We start from the raw sequence: 18,828 nt of genomic DNA on the forward strand, positions 1-18,828 counted from the left end.
ACCCCCACCACCTGTATTGATTCCGAAGAGAGTGGTTGACGAGATCTTATGGCAGAGTACGTACATCCTGTATCTACCAAAAATTGGTGGGTAACTCCCTCCACTTCACACATGACAGTTGGTTCAGTATGAAGTGGAAAATGCTGACCCCCATTCCCGTTCTGTGGTGGTGGGCAGCTTCAGGGCCAGGGAGGATATTCGTCTGACATGCCCTGGAAGGTAGGAACTGGCTGCTGGTTAGGCTGTTGGTTTGGGTGTTGTTGTGGGTGGTTATATGCTGGTAGGGCAGCATGTGGCTGGTACATCGGTCTTGGGCCTCCTCTTGATCTGAAGGCATAACCTCTACCCCTGTTTGCCAGCCAGTGTTGCTGTTGCGGACTAGGTGGTAATGGACACCATCTGACAGAGTGGCCATATTGATGACAATTGTAGCAGGCCCCCCCATTACCTTGTGGCCTTGGCCGTCTCCATTGAGTCTGGTATTGTGGGGGTCCTCCCCTTCCTCTACCTCTCCATTGTGGTGTACCTCTGCCTCTTCCCCTCCATTGGGGTTGATGGTTAAATTGTGGGTGTTCCTTACAATCACGCCTAAAATGTCCAGCTCCTCCACAATTGTAACACAGGTAGTTCCCTCCTCTTGGAGGACCTAATGGGGTGCCCTGCTGAGGCCATGGTCGTGGTTGTGGGCCAAAAGTCATGGTGCCTGTTAGGCTGTATAGTGAGGTGGGGCCAGGAGTGGTGCTGGTACTGGCCTCTGGGGAAGCTGCTTCAGTGGCCACACACATCGTATCTGTTTTCTTTGGTTGCACCCTCCTGCTCTCCACTATTGCCCATGTCCCTATTCTCAGCTCTTCCTCAGCTTTCTCAACTGCCACCTCTAGTCCTTTCTTCATAAAGGTGAGTTGCCCTTTAGACGGGGCACCCCCGCTAAAGTAACCTGCCTGTGTCCATTTGAGTTTCACTCCCTCCCACACTTTCTTTACTGTCTTATACTGTTCTTTCCCTCCCGCTCTATCCTGTATTTTTTGATCTAGATATTCATTAAACTTGAGTTTTGGGACGGTAGTGGTTGCCATGGTTATACAGTTTTTTTTTAGACTATCTTGGTGCTCTTAGCCCGTCACTGGCCGAATCCAGCAATGTATTCTTGGCGCTGACTGAGATTTATCTCTGATGTCCCACCCTCGTACACAAAGAATTTTTTCAATAATTTATTATTAGGAATTATTTTGCAAAAGGTACTATTGTTTTTCAGTTATTCGAGTTGTTATATATCTTCCCAAAAGGTATCAGAATCGCCCTTTTGGAACAATACATTTAACAAACTCGAGCGCTCCCAAAATAATCATCAATTTAATCCCAGGAATTATTTTGCAAAAGTTATTATTGTCTTTCAGGTACTCGAGCTATTATATACTTTCCCAAAAGGTATCAGAATCGCCCTTTTGGAAGAATACATTAACAAACCCAAGCGCTCCTAAAATAATTATCAATTTAATTTTGGGAATTATTTAGCAAAAGTTATTATTGTTTTTCAGTTATTCGAGTTATTATATATTTTCCCAAAAGGTATCAGAACCGCCCTTTTGGAACAATATATTAACAAACTCAAGCGCTCCCAAAATAATTATCAGTTTAATTTTAGGAATTATTTAGCAAAAGTTATTATTGTTTTTCAATTATTCGAATTATTATATATTTTCCCAAAAGGTATCAGAATCGCCCTTTTGGAAGAATATATTAGCAAACTCGAGCGCTCCTAAAACAATTATCAATTTAATTCTAGGAATTATTTGGCAAAAGTTATTATTGTTTTTCAGGTATTCGAGTTATTATATATTTTCCCAAAAGGTATCAGAATCGCCCTTTTGGAACAATATATTAACAAACTCGAGCGCTTCCAAAATAATTATCAATCTAATTTTAGGAACTAAGGAAATACCAACTCCACAAGAGGGAAAAAGTTCAAGTCAGCTTTTAGCGCAGCGGCTACATAACAGGCAAAATAGGACTCGGTGGTCCTCTTAAAAGTTATCAACTAGTTAGTCTCATGAAACGGCCAATCTTACACAACATTCAGGTTATCATTTCAACAATTACATTTTTTATTACATATCAGCATCAACACACGAATTCAGTTTGAGTTCCTCACAGTACATATAGTTGAGTGCCACGTCAACCAAATTGCCCGACTATCTGAACTTGTATTTTTATTTTTATTTTTTTTTGATTCTCCTCAAGGAGACTCCCAGTCGTTTAAACCATTCAACTGGCGTCTAGTCGGGAGAACCTTTTCTGGACTTGGATTCTCACGGAATTAACTCAACCCGACTATCTGAATCTTTTTATCAAGTCACCAGATCCTTCTCTTGTGGATCAAATAAAATGGTCCATCGCTTGTGGACCAAAAACTGTAATAGGCTTCTCACTAGAAAGCCACATTTCAACAGGAAAAAAAAACACTGTAACTAGACTTCTTCTCTTAGAGTCACATTTCAACAGTAAAAACCTAAGATTTCAGATATCAACAGCAAAAAATAAAAGGGTTCATTTCTAGTGAACCAAACCTCTGTAAATAGACTCCTCACTAGAGAATCACAATTCAACAGGAAATAAAAGTCGGTCCATCTCTTGTGAACCACTGTAACTAGACTCCTCTCTAGAGAGTCACATTTCAACAGTAAAAACCTAAAGAATTCAGATATCTTTACATATGTGCCTTTGAGTCATAATAGATATGTTATAAATTTCACAGTAATCCATACTCACGCCCAGTACTACTGATCAAAATTTAGGTTTATCCTACAATACAATATGCAGATTTTGTTTTAACAGGTTCTGCTTACCTTTGTATTGACGGCCGTCTAGATCAGTTTCCTGAGGCGAGCTGGATTCCCGGCTGCTCCTGCGGACAGGTCACCCGTCCTTTCAGATCCGTCTCTTACTTGTCTCCTGTCTCTATCAACTTGTATGGACCGAATTCAGAGTTAGAAAACCATCCTCTTGCTACCAAGTTTGTTGATAAAACAAGTTTACTGGAGAACGGAGACCAAGTAGAGACTTTCGGACAAGGTGGATGATTGTATAATATAAGGCAGTTTATTCAGAGGTAAAGATATCTGAAAATAGCGTGCACGGACGCGTTCGTCAACCTCGTAGGGAGATATCTGAGAGCGCGCCCCTAACCATTGTGTGCTGACATTTTATACAATAAAATAAAGTAGGTTGATTCTAGTAGTTCTGATCTCCCCATTGGTCCTGATGAGTTGGTCGAGGTCATCTCCATTTCATTGGCTCTGAGTCGGGTTCTCTGTCTCCAGCCTAAGAGAAGGGGTTGTTTGTGTGTGTGTGCTTAACAATGATGATGTGTGTGTATGTGTGTGTATGTGTGTGTAAGTGTATGTGTATGTGTGTGTGTGTGTATGTGTGTGTGTGTGTATGTGTGTGTGTGTGTATGTGTGTGTGCTTAACAATGATGATGTGTGTGTGTGTGGGGGGGTGTGAGTATGTCCTCAGGGCAATAACTCGTGAGTTTGGGAGGACTTGAGAGACCTATGGCGTGGGTGTTCCCCATGGCCACCTGCTGATAAGGCCAACAAGCTAGAAGTCTTTGTGCATTGTATTAAGTCCCAAGGCCCCAACACAAGATGGGTTATGCACAAGATTTTAGTCAGACCAAGCTTTAACATAATATATTTACCACGACAGTTGCTAAAATTGTAATAGTTCGCCTAATTTAAGTTCATGTGACAAAATAAGCAAGTATAGTGTAGAGAGTCCTTGTACCATCTAAACCGCTGTAAAATATATTTTCCATAACCAAAAACATTGTATTTACAGCTGTTTGAAGCTGTTGTACAACCGAAAGTAAAAGATGCAAAAACTAAACGTAAGAACTGGAAGCATATAAATACTGCACATAGAACAGATCTACCACTTCTTAGACCTGCTTTCAATGAGTGACAGATCTATAACTACCATTTCTAAGTGAATTTGGTCGTGTCGCCCCAAAAGTTACATATTGCAGCTTTAATGAGAAGGAACTAAAAGACAAGACAAAGGCATGGGGAAAAAAACGGTGTTTTGTCTGTTTGGGACCCATATTGAAACTGAGGGCAAAGTTCATCTTGGTGGTCCAGGTAATGTGGCTCAAATATGTCGTTGTACCATAACAGGAAATATTTTGGAATATGCTGACTGACAACAGTTAGAAATCAAAACTCAATTTGGTGTGGGGATTGCATCCAATAACTGGTTTTCCATTAAATGCTCCAAGACCGCAGGTGTCGCTATTGTAATTGAGTCTTTTTTTCACAGACAACCTTTACTGAAAGGAAAACACCGTCCATTGTTCAAAGGTCGCTATCGGCCTGTACGCAGAATCAGTGAGAGAGGTTTCAACCAACATTTCTTTAATAAAACGAACAGCTAGACTTTCATAACCATCGCCAATATGTCCAAACTACAGTTGTTGAATGTGTTCGTCACCGAGCGTTTATCGGCGGCTGCTGTGGAGATATTCGGGGCCGTGGAGAAGACCATAGCAGAGTATCGGGAAGAAATCTGCCGTTCAGCAGAGACGAACGAGCGTCATCGGAGGCAGTTGGACATGGTTAGCAAACCACAGATAACGTTACACAGAGCAGGTTTGTAGCGAAATACAGTTGTAACGAGATTTGATTTATAGACTAGATTCATGTGGCACGTTGTGATATGCCAAAGGGGAGAAGCTAAACTGACATGCCCAAATTGATGACGTGTATCGCGCAGTTGAGACGAATGGATTCGGTTGTCAATCGTCCTGATGAGACAAGTTTATGCTGTCAACAACCGCATAGCTGTAGTTAAAACGTGTAGAAGAAAGTGATGTTTATTTCGATGGGCGAGGGAGAAATAACTTGTAGTATTGGTCACCATTCTAGATATCACCGTGACCTGCCAATTAGCTAACGTAACGAGAAAACTCTATTCGTTGGAATACTGCGTTACGAGTGCTTATTTCAAAGAGAGCTCCGTAAGCCTCGCCCTACCCAGTGGGCAAAACTAGGTATGTTGCACTGGGACACATTTTAATATGAAAAAAAGCCTCTCATACATTGGATCCGCCGTGGTTCAGTGTAGCCTAGTTATGCTAATATATTTGAGACCAGTGTGTTGCAGTTAATTTCGTCTTTGACTTAATAAGTAAAATATCTTTAAGTAGTAAGTAGAACATACAGTGCATTCGGAAAGTATTCAAACACCTTCCCCTTTTCCCCATTTTGTTACGTTACAGCCGTATTCTAAAATTGATGAAATTATTTTTTCCCCTCATCAATCTACTCAAAATACCCCACAATAACACAGCGAAAACAGGTTTTTAGAATTGTTCCAAATTTATTGAAAGTAATAAACAGCTACCTTATTTACATAAGTATTCAGACACTTTGGTATTAGACTTTCCATTGATCCTTGATGTTTCTACAACTTGATTGGAGTCCACCTGTGGTAAATTCAATTGATTCAACATGATTTGGAAAGGCACGCACCTGTCTATATAAGGTCCCACCGTTGACAGTGCATGTCAGAGCAAAAACCAAGCCATGAGGTCGAAGGAATTGTCCGTAGAGCTCCGAGACAGAATTGTCGAGGCACAGATCTGGGGAGGGGTACCAAACAATTTCTGCAGCATTGAAGGTCCCCAAGAACACAGTGGCCTCCATCATTCTTAAATGGAAGAAGTTTGGAACCACCAAGACTCTTCCTAGAGCTGGACACCCGGCTAAACTGAGCAATCGAGGAAGAAGGTCACTGACAGAGCTCCAGAGTTCCTCTATGTAGATGGGAGAACCTTCCAGAAGGACAACCATCTCTGCAGCACTCCACCAATCAGGCCTTTATGGTAGAGTGGCCAGACGGAAGCCACTCCTCAGTAAAAGGCACATGACAGCCCGCTTGGAGATTGACAAAAGGCACCTAAAGGACTCTCAGACCATGAGAAACAAGATTCTCTGGTCTGATGAAACCAAGATTGAACTCTTTGGCCTGAATACCAAGCGTCACGTCTGGAGGAAACCTGGCACCATCCCAACGGTGAAGCATGGTGTTGGCAGCATCATGCTGTGGGGAAACCTGGCACCATCCCTACGGTGAAGCATGGTGGTGGCAGCATCATTCTGTGGGGATGTTTTTCAGCAGCAGGGACTGGGAGACTAGTCAAGGGAAAGATGAACGGAGAAAAGTACAGAGAGATCCTTGATGAAAACCTGCTCCAGAGCGCTCAGGACCTCAGACTGGGGCGAAGGTTCACCTTCCAACAGGATAACAACAATGACCCTAAGCACACAGCCAAGACAACGCAGGAGTGGCTTCGGGACAAGTCTCTGAATGTTCTTGAGTGGCCCAGCCAGAGCCCGGACTTGAACCCGATCGAACATCTCTGGAGAGACCTGAAAATAGCTGTGCAGCGACACTCCCTATCCAACATGACAGAGCTTGAGAGGATCTGCAGAGAAGAACGCCCCAAATACAGGTGTGCCAAGCTTGTAGCGTCATACCCAAGAAGAATCGAGGTGGTAATTGCTGCCAAAGGTGCTTCAACAAAGTACAGAGTAAAGGGTCTGAATACTTAATAATGTAATATTTCATTTTTTAATATTTTTTTATACATTTGCTAAAATTTCTAAACCTGTTTTTGCTTTGTCATTATGGGGTATTGTGTGTAGATTGATGAGGGGGGGGGGCGACAATTTAATCAATTTTAGAATAAGGCTGTAACGTAACAAAATGTGGACAAAGTCAAGGGGTCTGAATACTTTCTGAATGCACTGTACTGTACCATCGTATACTAGCTGAATTATTGGGATCATCTGATTACCACCAGTGTTTGGAATACATTGAGCTCGTTGACAAAAACAGACCATGGGACGCCTTTTCACACAGAGATTTATTTGTCAAAGGTCCACAATGGGTCTGTGTAAACTATGCGATTATATTGGAGACAGGTTTATAGCAGTGAATGTCATCCAATTGTTTACTGTTATAGTATTTCTAAGTAGCAGCCATATCAGCCAGGGAAACTAATTGAAAGAGCATTCAGATTTTTCTGCCTGACTGGTGCGCTTTACCTAAATTGTTAGGATTTTCTTGTGATCACAACAAAAACACTTATTTTGCTCAAATAGAGAGATAATTAAATTGTGTTTCTTTAAAAAAGAAGGGCCTGACTGACATGGACTTTTCCTCACCTTATTCTCCTTGTGGTTATCCATGGTTGTTGGTTACTCAGATAAAATGGAATGAATCTGAACAATCTCCCAAGTTCCAACTTCGGCAGAGAAGTTTCAAATTCTCCACATTAAGCGTCTCAATCACATCACGTGAAGGGAACCACCAAGACTCTTGCTAGAGCTGGACACCTGGCTAAACTGAGCAATTGAGGAAGAAGGGCCTTGGTCAGGGAGGTGACCAAGAACCCGATGGTCACTGACAGAGCTCCAGAGTTCCCATAGGTCGTTTGGCGACCCGTTACGAAAACAAAAGAGAACTACTGTAGCTAGCTGGGGAGGGCTGGTTACAATGACTGACTGAACAGAATCCGTTCGTCGCCACTCCACTCGCTCTACGCGACATACGTCATCCATTTTGTGCACCAGGCGTGTCCGTAAAGCGTCTCCCATGCCAAAGAGCTTCGTCTCTTCCTTGGTCGTCACTAGTTGCCACAATGCCATAAACCCCGCATATTTAAAATATTTATCTTTAAAATGTTAACCTAACCTTAACCACAGCAGTACCCTAACCATAAATTAAGATCAAGAAGCACATTTTCGTTTTTGTGATTTTTTTTGCGATTTAGCCAATTTTGACGACGTGGCTGTGGTAACTAGTGGAAACCGTTTTCCTCTCTGGCTATGCTGCACCGTTGAACGCAACTCTGGTTCGCCAACATTGCTTTGTTAAATCACGTGCTGGGGTAGCGGCTATAAGGACACACCTGTCCTGTAAACAACTAACCAAAATCTAAAACTGACCCTTACCTTAACCCTAACAAAACCCTTAACCCTAACCATAAACTTAACCTAATTCGAACAAATTCTGAAATTAAATATATTTTTGTATGTCAGGAGTGTCCATAAAGCCTTTTCCATGCTGTAGTGTAGACCAGTCAACAAAATAGTCTTATTTTTGAGCACAGAGAGGCAAAAATTACAGATATTGTATCAAGATAATAAGTCAAAATATTGATTTGAATATATATTTTTCCCTCCAGACTTCCAGCTACTCACTCCCACTGTTCCCCCTGAGCAGCAGAACTGTGAGCAGGAGTGGAGCCCCAGTCTGGGGCAGGAGGACCCAGAACCCACACAGATTAAAGAGGAACAACAGGAGCTCCGACTCAGTCAGGAGGACTCACCTCAGCCCTCACATCTTTATCAAAACCAAACTGGGGATGACGGAGAGAGGGGCACTCTACCTATCATCATAATTGAAGAGGTCAAAACAGAACCTGATGGAGAGGGCTACAAAGTACCAGAACCAACTAGTGATCAGCCCTTCTCAGTTCATCCAGACTGCTCTGCTGCAGTGGAGAAACCATATCAGTGTAAACAATGTGGCAACAGCTTCACATGTAAGGGACACTTGACCATCCATTCAAAGATACACACAGGAGAGAAATCTTATCTGTGCAAACAATGTGGCAAACGCTTCATCCAGAAGGGCGATTTGGACAGGCATGCAAGGGTACACACAGGAGAGAATCCATATCAGTGCAAACAATGTGGCAAAAGGTTTAGCCAGAAGGGAAGCTTGACAGTCCATTCAAGGATACACACAGGAGAGAGACCATATTCGTGCAAAGACTGTGACAAAGCCTTCAACCAGAAGATAGAATTGACATTGCATATGACAGCTCATACAGGGGAGAGACCATATAGCTGTCCTGTATGCAGGAAAAGTTACATAACATTAAGCTATTTAAGACGTCATCAGCGTGTTCACACAGGGGAGAAACCTTACCAGTGCAAAGAATGTGACAAATGCTTTGGTTATAAACATCGCCTAACATCACATATGAGCACTCATACTAAAGGGCTTGAATAATATTACTGCACTGAGTGCTGCAAAAGCTTCAGCCTGAAAGTAATTGTGAATAATTATGTTCTGTTTTCTGGCAAATGACAACAGAACAAATTGTGTAATGTGTGTGGAGGGAAAAGCATCAGTCATTATCAGATTTGTTTGCTGAATCTAGCTCTCACTTTCAGGGACCTACCCTCCAGGACACTGCTGGCTTCAGGAAGCCCTCACCGCTGTGTTTAGCACAGAGCACACACTCCTGTTCTCCGTATACACAAATTACAATGGTATGAAAGAACAGTGACCTCACCTTCATCAAATACCTGTATGTGGACGGCATGGCTCTGGTTTCTTGCCTGGAGGCAAATCCAGCTCAAGTTTCTCCCAGTTAATTGATGGCCTTGTGACATGGTTTGACAATAGCTTAATTGACGTCAATTTCACCAAGACTAAAGAACTATGCCTTGGTGGTAAGATGCGGAATAACGGGAGCCCCTCTCTCGAAAGAGAGCGCATGTCACCATGAAAGGACGTGGAGCAAGACACACATTTTAAGCTGCATGTTAGAATATTGATGTAGCCTATCACATTTGTTTTGACATAATGCAGCAAACAAACTACCTTTCCAGTTTAACCCCCTAGAGTCCATTGAAGCAGCGGTGCGTCAATATAAGTAACATAATAAAAAAATAACCCATAAAAATCTGATTTATTGTATTTATTTATTGGAATGCGTCTCAATCCGCCTATGTCGCACTTCCGCATCTGCGGTGAAAGGTGGCAGAGCTAGAGCGGTGTTTGTCAGACCATGAGACATCACGAAAATCGGTCTTCTCACGAAAACATCAATATCGGTGTAAACAATGTGGCAACAGCTTCACATGTAAGGGACACTTGACCATCCATTCAAGGATACACACAGGGGAGAGATCATATCAGTGTAAAGACTGTGGCAAAGCTTTCAACCAGAAGATACAATTCACAATTTTATTGGTCACATACACATATTTGGCAGATGTTATTGTGGGTGTAGCGAAATGCTTGTGTTCCTAGCTCCAACAGTGCAGTAGTATCATACAGGGGTGAGAACATATAAAGTAGCTGTCCTGTATGTCCTGTATCGCATTAAGGTACACTACATGACCAAAAGTATGTGGACACCTGCTCGTCGAACATCTCATTCCAAAATCATGGGCATTAATATGGAGTTGGTCCCCCCCCCTTTGCTGCTATAACAGCCTCCACTCTTCTGGGAAGGCTTTCCACTAGATGTTGGAACATTGCTGCGGGGACTTGCTTCCATTCAGCCACAAGAGCAATAGTGAGGTTGGGCACTAATGTTGGACAATTAGGCCTGACTCGCAGTCAGCGTTCCAATTCATCCCAAAAGGGTTCGATGGGGTTGATGTCAGGGCTCTGTGCAGGCCATTCGAGTTCTTCCACATCGATCTCGACAAACCATTTATGTATGGACCTCGCTTTGTACACGGGGCATTGTCATGCTGAAACAGGAAAGGACCTTCCCTAAACTGTTGCCACAAAGTTGGAAGCACAGAATCGTCTAGAATGTCATTGTATGCTGTAGTGTTAAGATTTCCCTTCACTGGATCTAAGGGGCCTAGCCCGAACTATGAAAATTGACAGAAATTTGACAAACTGACTTGTTGGAAAGGTGGCATCCTATGACGGTGCCACATTGAAAGTCACTGAGCTCTTCAGTAAAGCCATTCTACTGCCAATGTTTGTCTATGGTGATTGCATGGCTGTGTTCGATTTTATACACCTGTCAGCAACGGGTGTGGCTGAAATAGCCAAATCCACTAATTTGAAGGGATGTCCACATACTTTTATATATAAACTCAGCAAAAAAAGAAACGTCCTCTCACTGTCAACCGCATTTATTTTCAGCAAACTTAACATGTGTAAATATTTGTATGAACATAACAAGATTCAACAACTGACACAAACTGAACAAGTTCCACAGACATGTGACTAACAAATGGAATAATGTGTCCCTGAACAAAGGGGGGGTCAAAATCAAAAGTAACAGTCAGTATCTGGTGTGGCCACCAGCTGCATTAAGTACTGCAGTGCATCTCCTTCTCATGGACTGCACCAGATTTGCCAGTTCTTGCTGTGAGATGTTACCCCACTCTTCCACCAAGGCACCTGCAAGTTCCCTGACATTTCTGGGGGAATGGCCCTAGCCCTCACTCTCCGATCCAACAGGTCCCAGACGTGCTCAATGCGATTGAGATCTGGGCTCGACGCTGGCCATGGCAGAACACTGACATTCCTGTCTTGCAGGAAATCACGCACAGAACGAGCAGTATGGCATTGTCATGCTGGAGGTTCATGTCAGGATGAGCCTGCAGGAAGGGTCCCACATGAGGGAGGAGGATGTCTTCCCTGTTACGCACGGCGTTGAGATTGCCTGCAATGACAACAAGCTCAGTCCGATGATGCTGTGACACACCGCCCCAGACCATGACAGACCCTCCACATCCAAATCGATCCCGCTCCAGAGTACAGGCCTCGGCGATAAACGCGAATCCGACCATCACCCCTGGTGAGACAAAACTGCGACTCGTCAGTGAAGAGCACTTTTTTCCAGTCCTCTTTGGTCCAGCGACGGTGGGTTTGTGCCCATAGGCGACGTTGTTGCCGGTGATGTAAGGCAGGTCCTCGCCAGACAACAGGCCTACAAGCCCTCAGTCCAGCCTCTCTCAGCCTATTGCGGACAGTCTGAGCACTGATGGAGGGATTGTGCGTTCCTGGTGTAACTCGGGCAGTTGTTGTTGCCATCCTGTACCTGTCCCGCAGGTGTGATGTTCGGATGTACCGATCCTGTGCAGTTGTTGTTACACGTAATCTGCCACTGCGAGGACGATCAGCTGTCCGTCCTGTCTCCCTGTAGCGCTGTCTTAGGCGTCTCACAGTACGGACATTGCAATTTATTGCCCTGGCCACATCATGCCTCCTTGTAGCATGCCTAAGGCACATTCACGCAGATGAGCAGGGACCCTGGGCATCTTTCTTTTGGTGTTTTTCAGAGTCAGTAGAAAGGCCTCTTTAGTGTCCTAAGTTTTCATAACTGTGACCTTAATTGCCTACCGTCTGTAAGCTGTTAGTGTCTTAATGACCGTTCCACAGGTGCATGTTCATTAATTGTTTATGGTTCATTGAACAAGCATGGGAAACAGTGTTTAAACCCTTTACAATGAAGATCTGTGAAGTTATTTGGATTTTTTTACGAATTATCTTTGAAAGACAGGGTCCTGAAAAAGGGACGTTTCTTTTTTTGCTGAGTTTATATAGTGTATCTAAGATGTCATCAGCGTGTTCACATGGGATAAATGTTACCAGTGCAAAGAATGTGGCAAATGCTTTAGTTTGAAAGGAAACTTGAAGTCTCATATGAGCACTCAAAAGGGGATACATAAAATCTTCAACCTGAAGTGAATCTGAAGTTTAAACAATAAATGCATACTTTGTCATTGTGAATTTCTTGACACATCCAACTTGTGAATAAGTTTTACATTTTGTTTTCTGGCAATTGATAACAGAACAAATTGTGTATTTTGTGGAGGGGAAAGCATCAGTCATTATCAGATTGGTAAACTGAATCTAGCTCTCACTTTCAGGGACCTACCCTCCAGGACACTGCTGGCTTCAGGAAGCCCTCACCACTGTATCTACCACAGAGCACACACGCCTGTTCTCCGTATACACAAATGAAATGGCATTCAAAAACAATGACCTCACTCAAATATGTAGACGGCATGGCTCTTGTTGCTTGCCTGGAGGCCAATCAATTTTAAACTTCTCCCAGTTAATTGATGGCCCCCTGACATGGTTTGACAATGTTTGACGTGCTCCAAACCGTCAGGTGGCGCTAATGTAATGCAGCCTCTTTTACACTGTCCACGGTTGGTGAAAACACATCACGTGACGTTGTTGTTACAAAGGTATCTACCAGGTACCGTAAACCCGCTAGGCTGAAGCAGGTAGACGTTTCAATTTTTTTTTGATAAAACAAACAGCTAGACTTTCATTGCCCTCGCCAATATGTCCAAACTACAGTTGCTGAATGTGTTCGTCACGGAACGTTTGTCGGCGACTGCTGTGGAGATATTCGAGGCCGTAGAGAAGACCATAGCAGAGTATCAGGAAGAAATATTCCGTTCAGCAGAGGAGAACGATCGTCTACGGAGGGAGATGGACATGGTTATTAAACCAGATATAAAGTTACACAGAACAGGTCTGTAGCGAGTTAACGTTAGAGTTGTAACAATATTTTACTTGTAGAATAATGTTGCTAGACAATGTATGAGGCACGTTTTGCTATTCGCTCCCTGAACGCAACTCAGGGGTGTAATCATTAGTGCATTTGAACAAATTCCGGTAGGTCCCTTCCCGTATCGTTCCGTTTGCTTCCGTTTAAGAAGCGTTTTGCAACAGAATCGGTGTAATGAATACACCCCTGGTTTGCCAACATTGCTTTTTTGAATCACGTGCTGTAGTGTAGACCAGGGTTGCGTTCAGTACGACAGAAAGGGGTGCAACGTTGAATTAAATGGAAACGGAACTATGGCGGCTCAGAGGGCAGTTAGCATAGTGATGCAGGACTTTTTGCGATTTCAGACTGAGAGGATTCGGTTGAACCGGTAGCTCGGGCCGGTGAGGGAGGCACGCCCTACTAAAATCTAATGGTAATCTGCGCTACTCGGTCATATTGTCGACAATGGAGCATGGTGCATCATTCAGAAACATACAACATCTCTTCTCCATAACATATATGTTCGAATTTTCAAACTAGTTTTCATTGGGAAGGCAGATAAATAGTTTTTATCCAAAGCAATCACTTATGCATGTCAATCCTACTCATTACTCCACGTGCTTAACCTACATCAGTTTTGTTTTGAGGCGACTTTGCTCATCGGCCAGAATGGGACACGTGGCTCACGCCCGGGAGGCAGCCCGGTTCCAAATTGAATGCAATCAACGTAAAACCCGTTTCACCAGGAGCATGCATCGAATCCCCTCATGGTCACACCCGTATGTATCAGGCAATACCGCCTAGCGGTTCGTTTGAAAGTTTGCTATGTTGCGGAACGGTTTGTCTTTTACGTTTTTGAACAGACTTTGAGATATGTTTGTTCTGTTCGGTGGGGGTGCCGGTTTGTGGCTTGAAGCAATAAGTAACGTATTTAAAGGGCAGCGGTGCATTTTGAACCCACAACCCAACCTTTTCCGTTCAATTGAACGTTCTATTACGTTCAGCATGGTTTCCGTTCAATTTAACATTATTTTACGTTATGTACTGAACGCAACCCAGGCCTAAGAACTGCCACAGGCGCTTTTAAGAACTAGCACAGACCTCGAACAAAGTTGTTTTTCTACTAATTTTGGAAAAACGTCAATTTGTGCTCAGAATACTTTCGGCTTCTCATATCGCCCCACATTTACTCCAGTTACTGTGTGTGGGGAGAATCAGTAATATTCAGTCACATCCTATGGCTGTCTCATAGTCACCAATGCGATATCAGCTGAACAGACAGTTGATCTTTTGCATTGAAGTATATGGCTACCACTGTAAGTAGACACTGTTTCAGAATTCGTGGGCAGTGCAGCATAGGTTCGAGAAAAAGTCCATGCAAAACAGGCCCTATTAAATTCAAACGATATGTTTACAGGTCCACAGCAATTTCCAATTGTTGTCTTTCATAACCTTTTTGTCTGTCAGTTTCGGTCAGATTCTATGGCTCTTTCATAGTCACCAATGCGATAACAGCTGGATCTGGGGCCTCATTTATAAACTGCGGGTACTTGCAAAATATACCACAAAACATGCGTGCACTAGTTTTCACATAAAATTAGGCATTTATAAAAACTGAAGTTGACGTGAAAATGAGCTCACCTTCCCGCAAACTTTAGACCAGGGTTCTTCAATTCCGGTCCTGGAGGGCCGAAACACTTCTGTTTTTTATTTCTACCTGGTAGTTAATTGCACTCACCTGGTGTCCCAGGTCTGAATTAGCCCCTGATTAGAAGGAGAGGATGAAAAACAGGTGTTTTGGCCCTCCAGGACCGGAATTGAAGAACCCTGCTTTAGACCATGCGTACGCACACTTTCTAGTGGTTGAAGTATTGCATTGCAAGCAGGCAAGTAGATTAGTATTTTGTGCAAAAGGGGCATATGATGGACACACTTATTCATAACGATAAACCGGTTAATAACAAGATGCAATCATTTTCCATTAGTGAGGAGAGAAAGTCTATTTAGTTTATCTTTGAATTTTAAAATAATTAGAAATGGGTATATTTCCTAGGCTATTATTTATTTCATTGCATAATAAATTCCTCACCTTTTTGCGATGGTTTCATACTCATGAGGTAGCCTATAGGCCTACAACAAGGATACCATTCGTCCCATCTCTCGTTTAGTTGGACCCACTTCACAGCAGTCAATAGATAAGCAACAGTATTTCAAGTATTTTGCAGTATGCCATCCGATCCGGAGCGCAGGTTATTAAGGTGTGGGTTCCTTCTGTAGCTTACGTCTGAATACTGTAATTTCTAATTTCTTCAGTAGACAATATTGGCTTTATACACATACCTTTTCATAACCATTGTAAAATAAATTCTTCACCTTTTCTGGCCATGATGGGTTCATATTCACGAAGTAACCATAGCCTCCAACAAATTACCATGTCTATCTCTCGTTTCACTGGGCCTATTAGATAGGCTATTATTTCAGGTATTTTGCTCTATACATCAGAGAGGAAGTGTGGTTTATAACATAAAGTAGAATTTAACAAGTGAACAGACAGTTGATATTTTGCATTGATGTATATGGCTACCACTGTAAGTAGACAATGTTTCAGAATTCGTGGGCAGTGCAGCATAGGTTTGAGAAAAAGTCAATGCAAAACATTAGGCCCTATTAAATTCAAATGATCTGTTTACAGGTCCACAGCAATTTGCAATTGTTGTCTTTCATAAACTTTTTGTCTGTCAGCCTAGGCCTACAGCAAATGTCACTGCAAAAGTTGAACATTCTGCCATCACCTCCAAAGACATTTGATCAAGTTCGCTATTGCTATTTCCTTTAGAAAATTGCCTCGGCCTAATTCAAATACTTTTAAAGTATACAGCAAATAAGGGTGTTATTGTCACCATACAAGGTGAATGATGGGCGTTTTTCAGGCTGAGTTTTAATGCTAGTTCACGTTCAGGACAGGTCTGATTTATAACAGTAACATGCGTATATATGGCATGTACCAAGTTGATCAATCTAAATATTTTTGTATGTGCGCAATCATTTCAGAAATGGCGCACGCGGATATTTAGTGTGGAATTTTGCAACGGTTATAAATGAGGCTAGTCTACTTATGCGCCAACCAGAAAATGTGAGCCAATGAGGAGTCTCGGTTTCTATACTGTCTCTGGTGTAGATGCTTCATTCATAACCAAGTGGGAAGGTGGTAATTACTAGATGTGAAGTGGTAAATACGAGTTGGATGCATTCACGTGCTTTGAAATAGTTAAGAAACGCCGATTGGCTAATGGCAAACAAGCTGCTTCAACCATAAACTAAAAGTACAGCTATCATGCTCACAAACAAATTATTGTGTTCAAAAATCATATTCATAGATTGCTTTTTTATAAATAATGTTTTGTTGTTGCATTTACCGGCCAAAAATGCCAATATTGAGATACTTTCCTTAATGTGACGTCAGAGTTCAGCATGTGGGATAAATGGGAGATCAGGAATGATAGATGAATTTCCCACTAGTAATTACCAGTTGGAGGGACCCCCCAAAAATAAACATTTTAAAAATAAGGAACAAAAATCAATTTAAAAAAACATGCACTCAGAACCCTACTGGGGACCTGACAGGACGGAACTGCTCCAGCCAATACTCTGTGCAGCCCCTCGCCCATGACATCCTTCAATCCCAAGAAGTGTTCAGCTGCAGATATGATGATATCGATCTTTCTTGAGTTCTTATCCACTCCGGCAGTCGATAAATGCAAAGTCCCCCTTTTTCACGACGAGGGTATCTGGATCCTGCACCTGGAGAACGGCACCCACAGCACTAGACTATGGTGTCTCCACCATGGCAAGCGACCCACTAGCACTTTCTTTCACTCTTTTCGCTGCCTTGGCATAAGAGACACTGGACAGCTTATCCTGGCAATCTCAGCCTCCTTCACCCTTACAAGGAGCTCATGTTCATGCTTCCCACCAGTGTAGACTAGACAACATCGTCTTGTTTTTTTTTTAGCACAGACAGGCCTTCCAAGTAGAAGTACAGATTTCTTATTACGATAATAAGTCAATATTGATTGAATGTATTTTTTTCCCTCCAGACTTCCAGCTACTCACTCCCACTGTTCCCCCTGAGCAGCAGAACTGTGAGCAGGAGTGGAGCCCCAGTCTGGGGCAGGAGGACCCAGAACCCACACAGATTAAAGAGGAACAACAGGAGCTCAGACTCAGTCAGGAGGACTCACCTCAGCCCTCACATCTTTACCAAAACCAAACTGTGGATGATGGAGAGCGGGGCACTCTACCTATCATCATAACTGAAGAGGTCAAAACAGAACCTGATGGAGAGGGCTACAAAGTACCAGAACCAACCAGTGATCAGCCCCTCTCCGTTCATCCAGACTGCTCTGCTACAGTGGAAAAACCATATTGGTGTAAACAATGTGGCAAAAGCTTTACACGTAAGGGAAACTTGATCTTGCATTTAAAGATACACACAGGAGAGAAACCTTTTCTGTGCAAACAATGTGGCAAAAGGTTTAACCAGAAGAGCAACTTGACCATCCATTCAAGGACACACACAGGAGAGAAACCTTTTCTGTGCAAACAATGTGGCAAAAGGTTTAACCAGAAGAGCAACTTGACCATCCATTCAAGGACACACACAGGAGAGAATCCCTATCAGTGCAAACAATGTGGCAAAATGTTTAACCATAAGAGCAACTTGACCAGCCATTCAAGGATACACACAGGGGAGAGACCCTATCAGTGCAAACAATGTGACAAATCCTTCAACCAGAAGATAGAATTGACATCGCATATGACAGCTCATACAGGGGAGAAACAATATAGTTGTCCTTAATGCAGGAAAAGTTACATCACATTGAGCTATTTAAGACTTCATCAGTGTGTTCACACAGGGGAGAAATCTTACCAGTGCAAATAATGTGGCAGATGTTTTAGATATAAACATAGCCTTACATGACATTTGAGCAGTCACACTAAAGGGCATACATGATATTACTGCAGTGAGTACAGCAAAAGCTTCCACCTGAAGTGAAAGTGAAAACAACATGATACTTTTATATCATTGTGGATTTCTTCTCACATCCAACTTGTAAATAAATGTTATGTTCTATTTTCTGGCACTTGACAACAAAACAAATTGAGTTGTGTGTGGAGTGAAAAACATCAGTCAGTATCAGATTGGTAAAATTAATCTAGCTCTCACTTTCAGGGACCTACAGTGCATTCGGAAAGTATTCAGACCCCTTGACTTTTTACATTTTGTTATGTTACAGCCTTATTCTAAAATTGATTTTGTTTTAATGTTCCCTCATCAATCTACACACGATACCACATAATGACAAAGCAGAAACAGTTTTTTAGAAATGTTAGCAAATGTATAAAAAATTTATAACTGAAATATCACATTTACATAAGTATTCAGACCCTTTACTCAGTACTTTGTTGAAGCATCTTTGGCAGCGATTACA

General features: G+C 42.5%; 2 protein-coding genes across 4 annotated transcripts; both read left to right on the forward strand.

The window, feature by feature from the left end:
• Nucleotides 1-4,363: 4,363 nt before the first annotated feature.
• LOC311109614 (uncharacterized protein) lies at nucleotides 4,364-9,749 on the forward strand. 3 transcript variants are annotated; one of them, XM_084152543.1, is made up of 3 exons: nucleotides 4,364-4,646; nucleotides 8,249-8,608; nucleotides 9,246-9,749. In XM_084152543.1, the coding sequence occupies exons 1-3, from the start codon at nucleotides 4,454-4,456 to the stop codon at nucleotides 9,359-9,361; spliced, it is 669 nt and encodes a 222-aa protein (XP_084008669.1). In that variant the 5' UTR covers nucleotides 4,364-4,453; the 3' UTR covers nucleotides 9,362-9,749. The 3 variants fall into 3 exon arrangements, 2 of the variants coding, with proteins under 2 accessions (XP_084008669.1, XP_084008668.1); XR_014610615.1 differs by having other exon boundaries at nucleotides 4,364-4,612; nucleotides 8,249-9,749; XM_084152542.1 differs by having other exon boundaries at nucleotides 8,249-9,749.
• Nucleotides 9,750-13,086: 3,337 nt separating this feature from the next.
• Nucleotides 13,087-18,486, forward strand: LOC311109704 (uncharacterized protein). Its single transcript, XM_084152668.1, has 2 exons — nucleotides 13,087-13,318; nucleotides 17,434-18,486. Exons 1-2 carry the CDS (start codon nucleotides 13,126-13,128, stop codon nucleotides 18,192-18,194), a joined length of 954 nt encoding a protein of 317 aa, XP_084008794.1. The 5' UTR covers nucleotides 13,087-13,125; the 3' UTR covers nucleotides 18,195-18,486.
• Nucleotides 18,487-18,828: the final 342 nt, after the last annotated feature.

This window comes from Coregonus lavaretus (genome assembly GCF_964263955.1).
Source record: "Coregonus lavaretus genome assembly, chromosome: 35".
Lineage (NCBI taxonomy): Eukaryota > Metazoa > Chordata > Actinopteri > Salmoniformes > Salmonidae > Coregonus > Coregonus lavaretus.

What these genes read in the sequence shown, in the direction of transcription:
- LOC311109614 (XM_084152542.1), top strand. Translation starts at nt 4,454, where the DNA reads ATGTCCAAACTACAGTTGTTGAATGTGTTCGTCACCGAGCGTTTATCG. An exon ending in GATAACGTTACACAGAGCAG is followed by an intron (nt 4,647 to 8,248) that starts GTTTGTAGCGAA and finishes TTTTCCCTCCAG; the next exon opens with ACTTCCAGCTACTCACTCCC.
- LOC311109704 (XM_084152668.1), top strand. Translation starts at nt 13,126, where the DNA reads ATGTCCAAACTACAGTTGCTGAATGTGTTCGTCACGGAACGTTTGTCG. An exon ending in TATAAAGTTACACAGAACAG is followed by an intron (nt 13,319 to 17,433) that starts GTCTGTAGCGAG and finishes TTTTCCCTCCAG; the next exon opens with ACTTCCAGCTACTCACTCCC.